Below are 21,238 nucleotides of genomic sequence, written 5' to 3'. Positions count from 1 at the left end.
CTAAAATAGTTCTTTTACCGCTTTGTTCATATTTGTTCCCATGGAAAAGTCCCTCATTTTCTTGCTTTCACTATGTAGCTAAAAGGGGAGAAAAAAAAAAAAATATGCACACATGAGTGTACGTATGTACATGTCAGAATGCAGGAGAAAAAACAAACACAAAAGGAGCTTTCATTTGAATATATCTCAGCTAGCCAAAATATAAATATTAAAAAAAAAAATAAAAAATAAAAAAATAAATAAGCAAATAAACAAATAAGCAAATGAACAGATGAACAGATGAACAGATGAACAAATGAACAAATAAACAGATGAACAGATGAACAGATGAACAGATGAACAAATGAACAAATGAACAAATGAACAAATGAACAAATGAACAAATGAACAGATGAACAAATGAACAAATGAACAGATGAACAAATGAACAAATGAACAAATGAACAAATGAACAGATGAACAAATGAACAAATATATAAATGAATACATATATAAATAGATACATTAATAAATGAATAAACAAATAAATAAACGAATTCGTAGGTACGTGTAACTGTGCACACTAAGGCAGATATGAAGAACAATAGAAATATTTGCCATGAGACAAAATAAGCAATTTCTCTTGCATTTCTTCGCCCTAAATGGGTAAACACAAGAAGTGTAGGTGCACGGATACATATGAAGTTCATATGAATGTATATATATATGTATATATGCGCTCATATTGACGTTTATGTATGTAGTTTGCCTCGGCACTTTTCTTTTTAAGTTCATTTTACATGTTTGGCCAGCTGCTGTGCATACAAGTCGAATGAGGAATGTGCTCTTGAATTTGTTGTAAAATAAAGCAAGCATAGTACATAGCTTAATAAATTTAAAAAGCTGTCATACGATTCAATTTGTATCTCATCCGTGTTCCCTTTTTGACTTGTGCAACGTTTAATAAATTCCAAATTAACAAGATCATTTGAACAGTTTTTTTGAGAATTATCTAAGTCGATTAATGCACTTGATGAGTTGTGTTCATGTTTTATTTTATTTCTCGTAATTTCTAAATTTTTTTTTAAAATATGGTTTATTATATCGTAATATGTGTTGTTTAAAAATAAATGTTTAGTTTTCTCTTCAAACATTTCATATTGTATTTCTTCCCTCCTGTCGGCATCCGTTACTCCATCTGCCTTTGCAGAAAATTTAGAGAAAATGTTTTCTCTACTACATCCGGCTGCAGAGGAAGGAGTTGTTCCAGGAGTATCTCCATCAATGATGACTGGGTCAAACATGGCTCTGGCATTGTTTTTGGCATGAAGTACACTCGTAGTATTATCGTCCAAAACTGAACGATTTGGCAACTTGGTCATGTTTACTGGTCCCAAGTAACTGCTGTTCGAATGAATGTCAGTAACATTCAAATTAAACAAGTATGGAAACTTGTTTAATATGTGCAAATATAACTTAGATTTATCATCATCATAATTATTCAAATAACTAAAAATAGAATTTTTTTTTTTTTTTTTTGATAACGAATTTCCATTGTTCTTTAATATGTAGGAACACCAAATGGGATATCCCGTAGAATAGCTGGTTCCTCTTGTCTTCACTATATTCTTTTCATCACATGGTACATTAATTGAATTGCTTTTGAAATCTTTAATTTTTCGGTCCTTCCCCCCACCATTTGGCACTATTCTATATTCTTCCTTTCGATTGTAGCTGTTACTAGTATTATAACTATTAACGTATCCCTTATTATTATTCGTACTGCTTTTCACCATGTTATGTTTTATGTTCTCCATAATACTACTGTTCACTCCATATTTCATACTCTCGTCTATATTAGAGTCTCTCTCACTCACATGCATAAAATGAAAATCATAAGAACATGAATTAAAGGGTCGTATTATGATGTCCTTTTTATCGGAAGAGTTAATTTGATTTTGCCCTTTGAATGAGCCATACTGTATTTTATTAACTATAGTAACATTTGGATAATGTGGAATATGAATTTTATTTGAAAATGGAATAAAATATTGTTTAATCTTTCTTTGTTCAGCTAATCCATGTAAATTAGGACAGTAATACCTATTACAATTAGCATGTTTATAATTTTCACATCTTTTCGTTTTATAAACAAGAGGGTGATACTCTATTTCATCTTTACTATGTGCTAATGGACATTCTACACCTAAAGGGCATTTATGAATATTTGTTTCTTCAATATATTTATAAAAATTATTATTTACACTTCCATCTTTGTTAGTCAGAAATACACTATTTTTTATAATAGTATTCTTTTTCTCTTTATCTTGTTCATTATTGTTGTTATTTACATTTTTTATGAAGAATGGACATGATACAGGAATATACCTAAGGTAAGAAGGTAAAGATATATAGTACGGGCTTCTCCTTATCCACTCGCCATTATGACTGTATTGACACCTGTCAACCCCAAACTTGCACATTCCTTTAGCTAATCGTAAGCATTGCTTAGTCCTAAATCGATATAAGTCCTCTTCACTCAGCAGCGGTGAGCATGCCATACTGGAATTAAATAAACTGGAAGTGACTACTCTGATTGGAGGTGGTTATGCTGATTGGAGGTGGTTATACTGATTGGAAGTGGTTACGCTGGTTGGAAGTGAGTAAACAAGTACTCAAAACGTGGAGTGCGGCAGCATGTAAAAGAAATCGCAATATGGGTAACAAACATGCGCACACATGTACGTACCTATCTACGTATGCATACGTGTGGGCGTATGCTCTTGTGTTTGTACTTGTGCGTGTATATGGGCAGATGGACAACCAGAGAGTTGAAGTTATACGTTCACTCAGGGAATAAAAAAAAGAGCTGTTTTATGCACGTAAGTAGAAAATGGCAGTAAATGTGTGCAGTCACGCATTGCGCTATCACATACATACGTTTGCACAAGTGAGCATATAAACATATACACATACATATGCTTACACAGCTACACATACATATGCTTACACAGCTACACATACATATGCTTACACAGCTACACATACATATGCTTACACAGCTACACATACATATGCTTACACAGCTACACATACATATGCTTACACAGCTACACATACATATGCTTACACAGCTACACATACATATGCCTACACAGCTACCCATACATACGCACGTAAAACAAAAAAAATTAAAGAGTTACCCTCTTAAGTTATAGAGCTTTATAAACTTGAAGGAAAAAAAAAAAAATTATTAAAATATAGTTAACCATAAAGGGCGAAATAAAAAAGAAAAAAAAAAAAAAAAAAACAATTCGAAAGAAATATTATAAAAAATAAAATAAAACAAAATTAAAAGCAGATAGCACAACGTGTTTGCTATAAGGGGGTCAAGCCAGGAAAGTGGGGCAGAAAAGAAAAACGAAAAATGGAATGAGCAAAAAAAGGGAAATAAAAAAGAAAAAATGGAAAAAATGGATAAAATGGAAATAATTGAAAAAATGGAAAAAATGTAAAAAACGAGAAAAAGATAGAAAAAAATGGAAAAAACGAGAAAAAGATAGAAAAAAATGGAAAAAACAGAAATGGTTATAAAATGAAAAAAAGAAGATTTTTATAAGCAATAAACCAAAAAATTCGAACGAGCAATTTTACAAAAAAAATATAGAACTAACAACACAATATTAAGCTAATGAATGCTTTGTTTACATTTTTAAATTTTCTCGACTAGTGGAATATGATGAGCTGAAATAAATTCAAATGAGTTGAGATAAATTCAAACGAGTTGAGATAAATTCAAACGAGTTGTGATAAATTCAAACGAGTTGTGATAAATTCAAACGAGTTGAGATAAATTTAAACGAGTTGTGATAAATTCAAACGAGTTGAGATAAATTCAAACGAGTTGTGATAAATTCAAACGAGTTGAGATAAATTCAAACGAGTTGAGATAAATTCAAACGAGTTGAGATAAATTCAAACGAGTTCGGATACATAAAAATGAATTAATATTTGTATACATGTGTAAATATATATGTATATACATATGATTAAAGTTTTATAAGCACGTTTTTGTGTTAACAATTATGTTTACTTAATTTTCCATAAAAAATTTTGTTTTCTCTTTTTAGAGCTTTCTTTTTTCTTTTTTCTTTTTTTTAAATCTTTTTTTCGGCTTTTTTGCTTACTCATTCTTTCGGCTTTTTTACTTACTCATTTTTTCGGCTTTTTTTTTTTTTTTTTTTTTTTTTTACTCCTTTTTTCGTTTTTTTTTTTACACATTTTTTCTGATATATTTTTTTCTTTTGTTAATTTTTTTTTTTTTTTTTAAATGTCCTTTTTGAGTTTATTTTTTTATTCTTTTTTGTTCGCTTTTCTTCCTTTTTCTGATGGTTTTTAATCTGGTTTTAATATATTTTATTTATCTATTTTGTCAATCTATTTTGTCAATCTATTTTGTCAATCTATTTTGTCAATCTATTTTGTTAATCTGTTTTGTTAATCTGTTTTGTTAATCTATTTTTAATCTTTTTTAAACCTTTTTTAAACCTCTTTTTACACTTCTTTTTATTCATTTCCTACTCGATTTTTCCCCCCCCCCAGTGCATCTTAATTCCCAAGCGGGCATGTAAAAAAAAAAAAAAAAAAAAAAAAAAAAAAAAAAGCGTTGAACCATAAGCTAGTGTAAACAGTTACAAGAACAGTTGTAAGAACAGAACAAATGGAAACTACAACAGTAAGAAGGGGAGAAAAGCGTAAATTTTAACTTATACAAGTATGCTTAATATTTTCAACTTTTGTAAAAGTTTACAGAAAACCATGTATGGATTAAAATTCCTTTTTTTTCTTTTCTTTTCTTGTTCTTCCGTCACCTCACCCAGCGCGTTTTCCGCTGCTTCGTGTTCTCCTATTTTGATTTACCGTACTTCGCTTTATTTCCTTTATTCCGCTTTATTTTGTTTTATTATTCCCTTTTTAATTTATTTTTCTCATTTCACTTTATTTTTTCTTTTACTTTATTTTTTTTTTTTTTTTTTTTTTTTTTTGTCCTTTTTATTTTATTCTATGTTTTATCGTTTTTTCTTTTCTTTTTTTATTTTTTCCACTTTGGAAAATAAGATTAATTTCTCGTAAATCTTCTTTTACGTTTCGGATTTTTATGCAGTAAAAACTATTATATATAGCTAAAAGGAAAAACATTTTTCATTTTTTTTGTACTTAGAAGAGTATATTTTTTTAAAAAAGCACAAATGAGGAGTGTACAAGTTTTTGTTTGAATGTGTAGAAATGTGTACGGAAAAAATGTATACACATATATGTGTGTATGTATATGTACATATATATGCACATACCTAAATATTTTTGCATATTTTAAAAATGGTAGTGCATGCTGATCTTTTCCCCGATTTACATAAAGAACAATTCGAGCGGTAATTAGGGCAATAATTAGTGGTATATGTTTGCATGTATATGTGTTTATATGTGTACGTAATTGTTTGCATGTGCGTTCATGTGTGTGTGTTAGAGGTGGGGTGGGAGTACAACACATACCATTTAGAAGAGTGTATATATACATATACATATATATATATATATATATTTTTTTTTTATTTTCCTTTTTCTAAATATGCACGTTTTCCTAACCTCTGTAAGGACAAACTCTTGTTAAATCATGCGTATCGCACCAAAGTGTTTAAAGTGAGAGATAGTTTGTTGCTCAATACACAAAAATTATGAGCTTCTTCAACTGGGAGAAGCAGCATAATGGAGTACACGATGAACATCTGCATGACCAAACAGGGGAACTAAAATTAGTACGTTCGTATAAGCATATAAACATTAACACCAATTTATTTCATATTTCCAAAATGTATTAGCATATGGCAAAAATGTAGTTCGTAGTTATCCATGTATGCACAAAATGTTCAGCCTACATTCGCTACACATACTAGCCAAAATTAATTGCTCCCAAAATATACATGTACTTCTATGCATGTTCAAAATATGCTAAGGAAGAAACGCATGCCCTTTTGGCTTCTGATAGGAGAAATACATTTTTTTTTTATTTTTTATTTTTTTTGTTTTAAAATATTATCTATATTTTTATTCCAATTCAAAGGAAGGAAAAAGAGTTTTATTGAAGTACTTTTTTTTTTTTTTATTTATTTATTTAAATTTTACTCAATGGAATAAACTATTTTTCTTTAAAAAATGGCATTGCTTAATAAAGCGGTATTAATTAAGCTTTTTCTTTCGTTTGCTCTTTTGCTTAAGCCATGTACTATGCAGCTACTAACATGTGAAAGAGTTCTCAATGCCCTACGTATTGTTTGATCTTGTTTTGTTTGATTTTGTTTTGTTTGATATTGTTTTGTTTGATTATGTTTTGTTTGATTTTGTTTTGTTTGATTTTGTTTTGTTTGATTTTGTTTTGTTTGATTTTGTTTTGTTTGATTATGTTTTGTTTGATATTGTTTTGTTTGATTATGTTCTGTTTGATATTGTTTTGTTTGATTTTGTTTTGTTTTGTTTGATTTTGTTTTGTTTTGTTTCGTTTTGTTTTTTGCCATTTTGACTAAAAGGGCGTAGCAGTCCATAGGTCATAGATGCTGTGCCTGATTTGTCAAACCACAATTTTACCGCGTTCATAAAAAAAAAAAAAAAATGGAAAAAATATATGAAATCACAAACGAGCGAATTAACGAATGAGCGAATACGCGGTCATATCAGCACATGCATGTAAAACTACACGAGTTTGAAAAATTCGTATTAATTTAGAAGTTGTTAAAAACTTATTTTTTGAAGTGCTTCATCATTTCCTGTTAAAAAACATGCTTCAAGCCCGTTGCAATTTATTTTTCTTTTTCTTATTCTTTTTTTTTTTTTTTTTTTTTGTTTTTTTTCTTCTTGTTAACTTAAGCAAACAAACCTGTTCAGCTAAAAAGAAGAAGAAAATACATCAAAAAATTTGCTCATTTTTTTGCATGAAATAGGGGATATCATAAAAACTACTTAGGCAATAACGCGTGATGTGATGAGGGCTATGCATATATATATTGTACATGTTTATAAACTAATTATTATAGCACAAGGTGCAAGCTTTATTTGTTGATGGGAGGACCTATAAAAAAAGGGACAAAAATGTAAAAATGTGTATGTATGTGTGTAATGGGTTTATGTGTAAATTCGTATATGTGTGTATATGATATATTACGCACTTAAAATTAGAACACATCCCGACAAGTGATAACTTCTTTATATTTCCCTATATAAAGTAGCACAGCGGCGCAATGGCCAATGACTAGCTGCAATAACACAGCAGTGCAATATATAGAAGTTCACTGTAAACTAAGAAATATTGGAAGCGCGTTTACAATTTTTAGATCTACTTTGCATTTATTTTGCATTTTTTTTTTTTTTCCAATTGCATATATTTATTCGCATGTTCGCGAAACTGCTATGCTTTACTGTGTTTAGATGATTAACAAATTTTGCATTAAACAAAAAAAAAAAAAAAAAAAAAAAAAAATTTATGTAAACAGATATACACGGTTACACAGTCAAATGATTATTACATACACACAAAAGTACATAAAAAATATGTTAGAAAATAATTAAACGTTAAAAACAAATTTAAAAGGAGAGAAATAAAAACTTGGTACGTGGATGGTGGAAGAAAGTATTCATTTTAAGCGCAAAAGGTTCTAAATAAAGACTTTCGACGATACATAATCAAATGGTGTAATAGCATATAAGGGGTGGAGAGGGGGGGGGGTATACACTGTTGTTCGTGCTTCTAGTTAGTACTAGCAAATGTGCAGGTCAGCGTGCTCGAGCAATCATACCTCTCCTCCATATACTACTTTAGATTACTATAAACTACGTTATAATGATATGCCACAGTACCATGACAACATGATCTAGAAGGCAGGGGATAATGGTCTATTGAATCCACCCCTCCTGTTCATGTACTGTCTATATTTTCTTTTTGTTCTTCTGTTAATGCCTGAAATGTCCGTTTCATTATGACATTTATTATCTGTCGATGCAAATTCGCTTATACCCATAAGTCTTTTTAACAGTTGACCTTCAGACAAATCTTCAATATCACTGTTCTCTGATAAACTATCCTCCTTCTTTTCTTTGTCATTTGACAATTGCGGCAATTCTTTATTTCTGTTTAACATCGAATATGTGAGATGATTATTTTGTACTAGATCCTTTCTGATGCGTTTATTTTTCCAGTGATCCTCATCAAAATCATATAGTTCTGGCAATTCGTTCAATTCATTGGGACCATTCGTTTCATTCGACTCATTATTTGTGTTATATCCCCCTCTTACCCTTTGCGCAATTGTATTACTATTAATATTACTATTACTGTTCACATTAGTGTTAACTGCTTCATCCCTATCCCTTGCATCATCATTCTGTCCAAACGAAATGCTTCTCCTTCTTTTTTCACTCTTTGGAAAAACACTCGAACTGAGAACACTCCCTCTATTGCTCTCTTCGTTACTCCTTCTGTTGCTTCCCCTGTTTGTGCTATACCTTTGAAGAGCATTACTTGACGTTCTTCTATGCCTATCCCTGCTCCTATGCCTATCCCTGCTTCTATGCCTATCCCGGCTTCTTTGCCTATCCCTGCTCCTATGCCTATCCCTGCTCCTATGCCTATCCCTGCTCCTATGCCTATCCCTGCTCCTATGCCTATCCCGGCTTCTTTGCCTGTGCCTATGTCTGTGCCTGTGTCTATGCATGTCTTTGTCTCTGTCCCTACTTCTACCCCTACTTCTACCCCTACTTCTACCCCTACTTCTACCCCTACTTCTACCCCTACTTCTACCCCTACTTCTACCCCTACTTCTATCCCTACTTCTATCCCTACTTCTACCCCTACTTCTATCCCTACTTCTATCCCTACTTCTAGACGTACTTTTGTGTCTCCTCCTACCCCTACTTCTATGTCTCTTTCTGTCTCTACTTCTTCTCCTTCTGCGGTGTTTGCTCCTCTGATGATTGCTGCTCCTATCAATTGAACTAAAACTTGAGCTCACATTCATTATTTCATTTATGCTATCTATAACAACATTATTTTCATCATTGTTCATTTCATGTCTTTTTTCGCTGTTCCTGTCTATCGATTTTTCTTTACTCCTTTGTTCATAATTATTTTCTATACAATCATTATTTTCGTCATTTCGATGTTCGTTATACGATAATACTTCTGTTTCCTTACCTTGTATACTTTGTTCATATACTTCTACATTGTTTTTGATTTTTCCTTTGTCACTCTCATCATTATTATTATTATTCCCATCCACCTCTACATCACTCCTGTTATAATAATCTGTACTGTCAGGTCTTCTCTTATTCGATTCGATATTTTCTTTTGTCGACGTTAACTCATCAGCCGGTTTGTTTTTACTTTTGAAAAGGGCGTTAAACATGATCAATCATTTCGGCTTTATATCAAATGACATGTTCGTATGTATTTTTCTTTTTTCTCTTTTTTTTTTTTTTTTTCTTTTTTTTTTTTTTTTTTTTTTTTTTTTTTTTTTTTTTACTTTTTTTTTTTTTTTTCTTTATTTTCTCTTCTTTTTTATTTTCTCTTTTTTCTGTACTCTTTTTTTTTTTTTTCTTTATTTTCTCTTCTTTTTTCTTTTAAAATTTCCAGAACAATACGCAACCTTCTTTTTTTTTCCTCTTTTTCTTATTTTACAGAATGGAAAAAAAAATGCGCATATGTTACTGATAAAGCATGTACATTATATACTCAACGATTAACTCTGTCACACTGCTGTACTACGAGCTCCTTATATATTAAAAAACTCTGAGTTTTTAAAAATAAAAAAAAGAAATTTAAATTATGCTGACTTTAAGGAAGATGACAGGAACTGGCGGTCTCTAATTATGCGCGTATGGATACATACACATGTACATGTATATATGAACTCGTAAATGTATGCCTATATGCAGAGTGAATGAACTAATAATGTATCTATTATATGTAATAAATTAAAGGAAAAGCGGAAAAATCCTCATATGCATTCCTTCTACAAGTAAACATGCGTATATATATATATATATATATATATGTATATGTAGATATGTAGATATGTAGATATGTAGATATGTAGATATAGACTTAGATACACGTAAATATATACGTGGATATATTCATTCATAGGTATTAACTAATGTATAAAATGATGCACGAATACGCAATTCAACGTGGTCAGTTAGAATAAATATGCACGTTTCTATACATGTAAAATAAAAAAAAAATAAAAAAAAAAAGGGACTATGTAATTGTGTTAGATGAAAAATAAAACCTCACAATAAAATATCCTGTATTATTAATTTGCCATTAGAAAATAAGAAGTTATGCGGTAGAAGAATTTATGTATAATACGGAAATGTAAACATTAACATACGCTGACTTATACTTGTATATACTTATGTATATTTACGTTCTTAGTTTTATAAAGGCAAACTTTCAAATAATTAAATCATGGTAAAGATGATATGAAATAAGATAAATTAAATTAATATGTATTACTATACTGCTCTTTATCTAACTTTGAAAATTTTATTTTCATTTAATTTCTAGTAAGGAAAGAACAGTTTATAACTACTATATATTCTATGAAGTCAAAATATTTACATTTTTATTTATATTTTTATTTGTATTTATATTTTTATTTGTATTTATATTTTTATTTGTATTTATATTTATATTTATATTTTTATTTATATATATATTTTTATTTATTTTATTTTTTTATTTGAAAAATCGAAAGGGGCTATATGACATAATATAATATATATTAACATCTTTTCATTTCTTACTCAACTATAGAAATATCAATTTTATGTTACGGGAGCAAATAGGATTAATCGAGGTGGAATATTTTTCCTTTTTTTTTTTTTTTTTTTTTTGCTTCAGTTAAATTAAATAAATAAATATAAATATAAATATAAATATATATATATATATATATATACAAATACATAAATACATAAATACGTACATAGGTTCTTACATATACGCATGTATACGTGCATGTGCACATGCAAGGCATCAAGAGAACACATTTTTTCGTTTTTCCAAGCCTTATTTTATCTTTTTTGTAATTTTTTTTTTTCTCTATCTTTTAACACTTAACCAAATTATTCTATCAAGTTGAGTTACTGTTTTGAGGACTTATGCTTAACTTTCATTTTGCATTTGCTTCTATCTTTTCGGCAGTATCCCATGGTAATTGCTTTTTATTCTTATTTAGAAAATTCAAGTTGTACGTGGATTGTCCATGTAAACGCATATAATATATGTACACATTCATACGCAACAGTATATATATATATATATATATGCATATAATTATGTACTTATAGGTGAATACCCCAATTGTATTCCCTCATCCGGTTGCAGAAAAATCTAAACAAACGCTCTATTTTTATTTTTTTATTTCTTTGTAAGTACGTTAGGAATATATATGTTCCACCTATTGACACAATAAAATAAGGCGTTGAAAAAATACTGTGTTATAATCTCTTTGATTTGGTTCAGTTAGGAAAAAATATGAATGCCTTTATTTTTATTCTTTTAAATAATCATTCAAATAAGGACGTTTGAAAATGAAAAAAATGTAACTTCAATGGATCCACACTCTCTTTTTTTTTTTTTGCTACCTAGTTGTGTAAACATATACACATTTATTCAATATTGTCGCACTAACGTGGTAATATATATATATATATATATATTCCTCATTATTACTACTACTATTATTACTTTTATTGTACGCGTTAACCCAAGCCCCAACCATTTTATTGGCCTTTTTTATGGAAACAAATTCATGCATTTGAGCATTCTGAACATTTTTAATATAAATAAAAAAAAAAAAAAAATGAACATGTTCAGAATATTTAAATAAGTTGACAAAAAAAGGAGTAACTATAATTGTATATCCATTACACATAAAAAAGGATACAAAAATGTTCAAAAAAAAGAAGAAAACATAAAACGATATATAATATAAAAACTGTTTAACACATTTTAACAAGATCTTCAATAAACTTTCCATCTAAAATGCCGAAATATAATACTGCCAAAGAGGGGTATTTTGTATTTCAAAATGGTAAATTTTTTTTTTGTAAATTTTTTTGTCTTATATATGATCTCTCCGTTCTTTTTGCTCTTCTCATAGTTCATATGTGTTATACACGTATGCACACACGTAATATGGTCACAGACATAACAATAATTTAATGAGTAGTGTGCAACAGCGAAAATAATTATTATGATGGTATGTTGTTAAGTCTGTGTTGCCACGTAACTGCTCTTCTTGCCGTTAAAGCATTTTAAATTACACTAAAATATCAGAGAACATTTTCTACATTGTATACACGGAAGAAACAGCACTAGCACACTAGTCACACACACATATGCAAAACAATGAAAACGCTTCTGTCAATTTTAGCATTTCTACATGGGGTTAAAATAAAATGAAGTATATAAAATGGGCAACAAGATTTACTTCAACCTTGTTATTTTTTAATATTATTTTTTAATATTATTTTTTAAAATTATTTTAATATTATTTTAATATTATTTTTTAATATTATTTTAATATTATTTTTTAATATTATTTTAATATTATTTTTTAAAATTATTTTAATATTATTTTTTAATATTATTTTTTTTAATATTATTTTTTTTATTTTTCCTTTTAAATACTTAGCAGATTTCGGTTCAACCGATTTTACTGCGTTAAAAAGACCCAGTTATTAAATGTTCTTAAAAATATAGTAAAAACATATATTCCTATTTAAACGACATATTTTGTAACTACTGGAAATAATTACAAAGGGAAATGTTCCACAGCATAACAGTATATATCATTGCATTTTATAGGTATCGTGAGCTACACCTTCGTCGCATTTTTATTTTTTACTGCATTCATTGCTTCATTTTTTTTTCTTTTTTTTTTTTTTTTTTTTTTTTTTTGGTAAGAACATGGGGGAAATAAAAAGGTAAAAGTAAATACATACACAACTATTATAAATATTAAATACCGCTCTAAATGAAGCATTCCGAGAGGTGCTTTTAATTAATTGCTAAGCTTTTCCGGCACATTAACATATGTCATATGTGTGTACTTATACACAATATATAAATATATATACATGTACACATGCACATGTTATATATTCATGTACACACAATAATACTAATTCGGGGGGAAAAATGCATTTTCCTTAAAAGTATTGAGACACCCTTTTTAATAAAAGCCGATGGTGTTCAAACACACAATCATTTACAATCGCATCGAAGAGCCATATGTATAGGCAAATAAACGTGTATTTATATATACATATATATACATATATATATATATATGTATATACATATATGTATATACATATATGAACAAAATTTCATTTCGTAAAAGCCTATACATGTTTATAAAAAAAGGCTAGTATTCTTATACATATAACTATACATAGGTGCATATGGATGCATACACAAACGAATGTACGTTTACGCACGTACATATAAACAAATACATTTAAATGAATACATATATATATATATATATATATATATATATATGCATACATAGAACTTACAATTACGTACAAGCATTTGTCGTTCCCTTGTACAATCTGCCTTATAAACACCCATGTAAAATTAAATGAAAATTTTAAAACTTAAAATAAATATAATCTTTCGTCTCATATCAATTATTTATCTTACACGGGTACAGCATAATTTGCACTTTTATAAACTGCGCAAAAAAAAATACATATGTTTGTAATAATGTATGTATATATGTATATATATATATATACATATATACAAACATATTAAAATATACGAACATATAAACATACCATATTCAATTAAATACGTATATTAATATGCCATATATAAATCATTAACTCGTCGTAGGACGAAAAAAAAAATTAGTAGCTAATAAAAACATAAAAATTAAAGCAATATGTATATATATACGTAAACGTATATTTGTACTCATATATTTATATATATATTTTATTTCCTTTATATAAACATGAAAAATACATAATTTCGGTGTTTAATACATGCATGAAAATTAGTCATTCTTATATATGTAATACCTTTACTGCAACAAGAGCCTTTTAACGACAAGCAGCAGTAATACGTATATAAAAACATATATAATATATTATATACGTATGTGAATAACCCTCAATTTTTTTTTTTTCTTGTAAAAATATCGTTTCCCCCTATTGTATAAAATAAAATATATATATATATATATATATATATATATATATATAATTTATATATGTACATTTATATATATACACTTATATATGTATGAATACATGTATACGTACATACTCTTGTTGACGTTATTGCATATGTAAGTATATAAAACGGAGTATACAAGTAAAATATATATAAATATACATATACTATATGTACATATATGTACTTATGTATATATATACATAAAAAACAAGGTTACAATTTTTTTTTTTTAAAGCAACATTGTTTACGTTGTATATATATATGTATATATATATGTATATGTATACGTATATGTATATGTTTATGTATATGTATATGTATATGTATATGTATATGTATATGTATATGTATATGTATATGTATATGTATATGTATATGTATATGTATATGTATATGTATATGTATATGTATATGTATATGTATATGTATATGTATATGTATATGTATATGTATATGTATATGTATATATATATATATATATATATATTTATATATATATATATTTATATATATATATATATTTTAATGTAGTAATTAGTAAGTCCTACTCCTCAGTACTTAAATTTTTTTTTTTTTAAATACATTAAAATTAAAAAATAAGCACTTATTTAATACATTAATGAAATTAAAATTAAATAAAAATAAAATTAAAATAAAATTAAATAATTATTATTATTAATGTTAAAAATAATTTGTTTCTTTTTTTTTTTTTCATTAATTCATTTAAAGTTTTAAAAAATTTCCAACAATCATATTTATAAGAATATTTTTATTTAAACATAAGTTATAATATTGTAATAATCACAACTCATTAATTTCCTCATAACAACTTAAGTATTTTTGAAATTTTTATTTTAATCAAATATTAAATAATTAAAAAAAAAAAGGTAAAAATGAAAGAACGAAAGCTTTTTATGTATATATAAATATACACGTATATACATACATACATATATACACACATATATACATACATATATACATATATACGTACATATATACGTACATATATACATATATACATATATACATATATACATACATACATATATACATACATATATACATACATATATACATACATATATACATACATATATACATATATACATACATACATATATACATACATATATACATACATATATACATACATATATACATACATATATACATACATACGGATGTATAATATACGTAAGGACCACTATGTATGTTATAGTTATTTTGTACCTTTGCTTCATATTATATTATTTGTATTTAGCGTATACATATATAAACGTATTCATGAGATACATATACATATATGTAAGTATACATATACATATGTATATATACGTTATGGATATTTTAATTTTATGACAGATTGCCGTATTGTACATCAGCATATGTTTACATGTTAAACAATATATTATGATTCGTTTCATATATAATGAGTTCCACATAAGTATATCCATATATATATACATACATGCATATCTATGCGTATAGAAATACTTTCAAATGCATACTTTGCTTCCTCGTGGGAAACTTACACGCTTGCATATGTAATTTGTGCGCCCACGTCGTTTTTGTATATTTGATCTTATGAATGTATGTATGTGTTACGTGTATGTATATATATATATATATGTATATATGCATGGCTGTGCTTTATGTTGCGTGTTTTCCTTCCTTGTTGTGCCATGTTTATTTATTTCTTCGAGGAACTATTATTTTTGTTTTATATCCTCTTGTTTACTTCTCCTTTTTGTTGTGAATAGAAGTTTTAAAATAAAACAAGCTACATACATTTTCTATACATTACATTCGTTCGTCATGTAGTTATGTTTTATGTGTCTTTGTGCAAGTCCCACGCGTTAAATTGCATAAAGTTACGGTAATTTTCGTTCGTGTGTATATATGTACCATGCAATCATGTATTATATATATATATATATATATATTATTTTTCGTATTTGTTTATATTCGTTCACATTTGCATATATTTCGTTGATTCTTAAACGTCCTTTTCATATCAATTATGTATTATGGTAAACACAACTTTTTAACGTAATATGTGTATAGTTGACTGTTTTTAATTTTTTTTTTTTTTTAACTAGCTAAATTCTACATTTCTAATGGTTTTATTTCTCTTGTTTTTTTTTTTTTCTTTCATAAGCTTTTTATTTTTTTGTTTGTTTGTTTAGCTATTTATAAAAAAAAAAAAAAAAAGAACTATCATGCTTTTGCAACGCTTCATATATATATATATATATATATATATATATATATATATATATATATACATACATACATACATACAGGCATAATATGCCTGTAAGCTCCCCCATCCGATGTATTATATACTTGTGACTTATTATTCCGTCGTTCTACAAGGGCCCTCCCTGCCTTTATTCTATTTGAATATTTATGAATGAATAATTGCACAAATGAGCACAAGAGACATCCCGTTTTTATGCCTTTTTAATATAATATATTTTTAGTCATTCTTCTTTATTTTGTTTTATTTTTTACTTTTAATTATTGCCGTTCCTTTTATTTTACTTTTTTTATTGCCGTTCCTTTTATTTTACTTTTTTTATTGCCGCTCCTTTTATTTTACTTTTTTTATTGCCGCTCCTTTTATTTTACTTTTTTATTGCCGTTCCTTTTATTTTACTTTTTTTATTGCCGTTCCTTTTATTTCCTTTTTTATTGCTGTTCCTTTTATTTCCTTTTTTATTGCTGTTCATTTTTTTTTTTTTTTTTTGGTAGCTATTTTTTTAATTATATTTTTTTTTATTGCTATTCATTTTTTTTTTTTTTCCCTTTTAACCATCTCCCCCCATTTTCAGGTCATAAAAAATGGCAACGAAAACTCAAAAGAAAGTTTTAAAAAAACAGAATAAAAAAAAGAAAAAAGATCCATTAGCTCCAAAGAGAGCCTTGTCAGCATATATGTTTTACGTTAAGGACAAAAGATTAGAAATAATAAAAGAAAGACCAGAATTAGCAAAGGATGTAGCACAAGTAGGGAAGTTGGTAGGTGAAGCTTGGGGTCAACTAAGTCCAGCTCAGAAGTCACCATATGAGAAGAAGGCGCAGTTAGATAAAGTTCGTTACTCTAAAGAAATAGAAGAATATAGAAAAAAAAACAAAGAATAAAGAAGGAAAAGAATTACAAGTGCAACGTGAGAGTTGACGAATAAGAATCGATGAGTAGAAGAATAAGTAGTTAGGAATAAGAAGTAAACCATAAGAAGTGAATTATAAGTAGTTAAGAATACGAAGTGAAGAATAAGTGTTCACCTATTTATTATATAAATAAAAATACTTTGTATATACATGTGAATACTTACAGCAAAACATACATATGGGTTATATGTATGTGTTTATATAATATAAAAAAAAAAATTTTTTTTACAATTAAGTCCATATATACTGCTATGTATATGTATATATGTATTACATATATGTATGTATATATGTATGTATATATGTATGTGTATATGTATTACATATATGTATATATAAATATATATACATACATTTATTTATAAAAAAAAAAAAATAAAGTTTTTTTTTTTTTTTTTTTATTATTTTAAGATCAAGTAGTAGGTTTATATGATTTAATGTTTATTTTTATTTTGCATATATATATATGTATGTGTATGTACATATGTATACGCATGTACATGTATGTGTGGGTATGTATAGGTGAATGTATGTATGTATATATGTATTTATGTATGTATGTATGTATGTATATATATATATATATATATGTATCTATGTATGTACGTATATATGTATTTATGTATGTATGTATGTATGTATATATGTATGTATGTATATATGTATGTATGTGTGTATATATGTATGTATGTGTGTATATATGTATGTATGTGTGTATATATGTATGTATGTGTGTATATATGTATGTATGTGTGTATATATGTATGTATGTGTGTATATATGTATGTATATATGTACATATAATATATATCGTGAATTGCATTTATAATTTTTTTTTTTTTTTACAATAATATAATTGTAATTTTATTCTTAAACTTTTTTTTTTTTTTTTTAATCTTCGAGAAGGGAGATAAAAAAAAAAAAAAAAAAAAAATTAAGCTATTAAGAAGTATTGTTAAAAGTGTAAAATTGTAAACGCATATTTAGAACATCCGTTTGAAAAATCGCATTATGAAAAATACATACATACATATATGTACATATATATATATGTATATACATACATACCATATATATGTGTTGTATGTATATTCATAGATAGATTATACGGACTCACTATTTTTCTTCTTGTTCTTTGAAAATTTTGCTTCGCGGACGTGCACCACAAACGTACAGCGGTTTATCTAAGGCGAAAAATTATTCCGAATAATGTGCTACGCTATGTATATACATTATTTTGCTCATATATTATATGCACAGGTATCCATTCGTATGTATTATGTATATATAGGATATTTTTTTTTTGTTATTTTTTCCTTTTTATGTTCCAAAATGTGTACGCAATTAATCTTTTTTTATATTTTTTTAAAACATGATACAAATAAAAAAGGTAGATAAAAAAAATAAACTGTTAAATAGACATATAAGTGAAGCATAAAAGTAAAGCAAAATGGAGCAAATATAAAAAAAAAAAAAGAAAAGAAAACCCTTGTATATTAAAAAGGGGGGATACATAAGCTGCCTTTTAAAAATATAAACCATGCTGATCAGACACATAATGGCATACAACTCAATTAAAAAATTATTTCCATAACTGCAGTTTGTTGATAATTATTTCATCACGTGGATAAAAATTAAAGTCATAGTTATATTCCTTTCTTATGTTATTATTTAAGGAGTAGCGTGCACAAGGGAGGAAATTAGCGAAAAGAGCTTTGCATCCGAAAAACTAAAACACTTGGCTTTACTTTTTTTTTCTGATATTTTTACTTCTACGAATTTAAAAATTATTTCTATAAAAAAAGCAGTAGTACAATGCAATTAAATAAAAACATTTTTGCACACCAAATTAAAAGAATAAAAATTTTCTTATCTCTACTGCCATTTAATTTTAATTTACAAATGTAAAATTGAATAGGAATTCGTTACGAATAAGGATGTTTAGTAGTTATAGAGAACAAGATATTTCTGCTCTCCCTCTCCCACAAATAAGAAATTATACAAAATGCTTGTAGTATTTTTACCTTTTTGCTCTTTTTTTCGTCTCATTTTTGTTCTTTTCTTTGCTCTTTCTCCCGTTACATGCGCTTTTTATAAAGCAGCCATGTTTCATTTTTTCCAAGTATATCAATATGTGTGCATATATACACATGTGTACCCACATTAATGTTTATATACATCAAATGGTACAAACTATGCAGCTAAAAAATAAAATGAAATAACATCTCTTTTTATGTACTACAGATACGCATATTTGTAAGAGTAATCTGTTTCATTAAAAAGGACAATTCATAATATAAATTGTTCGTTTGACGTTATGAAATTCGATCATTTACATGAAAAAAAAAATGTATATATAATATAAATTAAAATAAAATTAAATAAATTAAAATGAAATTAAATAAATTACAATGAAATTAAATAAATTACAATGAAATTAAATAAATTACAATGAAATTAAATAAATTACAATGAAATTAAATAAATTACAATGAAATTAAATAAATTACAACGAAATTAAATAAATTACAATGAAATTAAATAAATTAAAATGAAATTAAATAAATTAAAATGAAATAAATATATCGTCTATTCCGCTAAGTACTTGTAACATAATTACCCCCTAGCTTTTTTTTTTTTTTTTTCGTTATAACTGCTACATTTTTGTGAAAAAAATTATTAAATGAAAAGATTTCATCTTTTACAATGGACGGAGAAGTCGACTTGAGTCAAGTCTAGAAGTTTACGATAGGCTCACAATATACATGCTTGCAAATACACATACGTAAAACTGAATAAGACTCTTCCTTTTTAATTGCTCCTTAGAATATCACCTTGTATAACTCATCAAAAAAAAAAAAAAAAAAAAGCAATTTCTAAAAATTACTTGTTTCCCTTATTAAACTAAAAAGAAAAGAAAAAAAAAAGTCGAATATTTTTAAAACATCTATACAACTGCAAATGTCTACATATAGCACAAATGCGGGTATACAAATGGGAAATTAAGCATACCCTTACATGCACGTATGTGCGTTTGTGCATTTGTACGTATGTTCATGTGTGTGCATTTGTACGTATGTTCATGTGTGTGCATTTGTACGTATGCGCATGTGTGTTCATATGTGTATGTATGCACAAGTACATGTATGCATTACCACTTCCCCTAATCGATAGTACGCATAAATGGCACCGGGCTTCAAGAAAAGGTCATAGGAGGAATACGTAGCCTCGACAGCTAAAAAAAACAGCAAAGATCTTCGAATGATAGGTAAGCAAATAGTCCCACATCCATACGACATTTTGAACGGGGCAAAGTGTAACACGAAGGTGTGTGTATTTGCGTTAGTATTAGTTCTTGTAAAAGCAGTTTCGTATGTTCGTACGTTCGTATGTTCGTATGTTCGTACGTTCGTATGTTCGTATGTTCGTACGTTCGTATGTTTGTTTGCTAGCACGTTAGCATGTACGGGTACACTAGGTAAAATACAATGATACGCGTGAATAGTAGCACTGTAAAGAATGCTTCAATGATTTATTTATAATTATCTTGAAAAGAAAAAAAAAAAAAAAAAAGCATAACTTCGCAAAATGACACAAAGGGCATACTTTCTAGGAATGATTCGAACGCTAAATTATTCGAGCACTATGTTTAAGAAACCCATATGCACATTAGCACGTACATAAATACTTAATAACTTACGCAATTACATAATTATATATATATATATATATATATATATATATATATATATATATATATGTATTATCATGCAACGTATA

At 27.1% G+C, this 21,238-nt stretch overlaps 4 protein-coding genes across 4 annotated transcripts; 1 reads left to right on the top strand and 3 right to left on the bottom strand.

Moving 5' to 3' along the window:
• PmUG01_05032900 (zinc finger protein, putative) lies at positions 1–2,540 on the bottom strand (the record flags this gene model as incomplete). The annotated part of the gene is made up of 2 exons (XM_029003540.1): positions 1–78; positions 780–2,540. The coding sequence occupies 2 exons, from the start codon at positions 2,538–2,540 to the stop codon at positions 1–3; spliced, it is 1,839 nt and encodes a 612-aa protein (XP_028860476.1).
• A 5,358-nt stretch (positions 2,541–7,898) lies between these two features.
• Positions 7,899–9,428, bottom strand: PmUG01_05032800 (conserved protein, unknown function; the record flags this gene model as incomplete). The annotated part of the gene is made up of 1 exon (XM_029003539.1): positions 7,899–9,428. The coding sequence occupies one exon, from the start codon at positions 9,426–9,428 to the stop codon at positions 7,899–7,901; it is 1,530 nt and encodes a 509-aa protein (XP_028860475.1).
• A 7,700-nt stretch (positions 9,429–17,128) lies between these two features.
• On the top strand, positions 17,129–17,428 carry HMGB2 (high mobility group protein B2, putative; the record flags this gene model as incomplete). Its single annotated transcript, XM_029003538.1, has 1 exon — positions 17,129–17,428. The coding sequence occupies one exon, from the start codon at positions 17,129–17,131 to the stop codon at positions 17,426–17,428; it is 300 nt and encodes a 99-aa protein (XP_028860474.1).
• Positions 17,429–20,341: 2,913 nt separating this feature from the next.
• On the bottom strand, positions 20,342–20,757 carry PmUG01_05032650 (conserved Plasmodium protein, unknown function; the record flags this gene model as incomplete). Its single annotated transcript, XM_029003537.1, has 2 exons — positions 20,342–20,362; positions 20,614–20,757. 2 exons carry the CDS (start codon positions 20,755–20,757, stop codon positions 20,342–20,344), a joined length of 165 nt encoding a protein of 54 aa, XP_028860473.1.
• Between the last annotated feature and the right edge of the window lie 481 nt (positions 20,758–21,238).

Source organism: Plasmodium malariae (genome assembly GCF_900090045.1).
Source record: "Plasmodium malariae genome assembly, chromosome: 5".
Classification (NCBI taxonomy): domain Eukaryota; phylum Apicomplexa; class Aconoidasida; order Haemosporida; family Plasmodiidae; genus Plasmodium; species Plasmodium malariae.
Note: the sequence above shows the minus strand (reverse complement) of the source record. Positions and strands in the feature narration are given on the sequence as shown.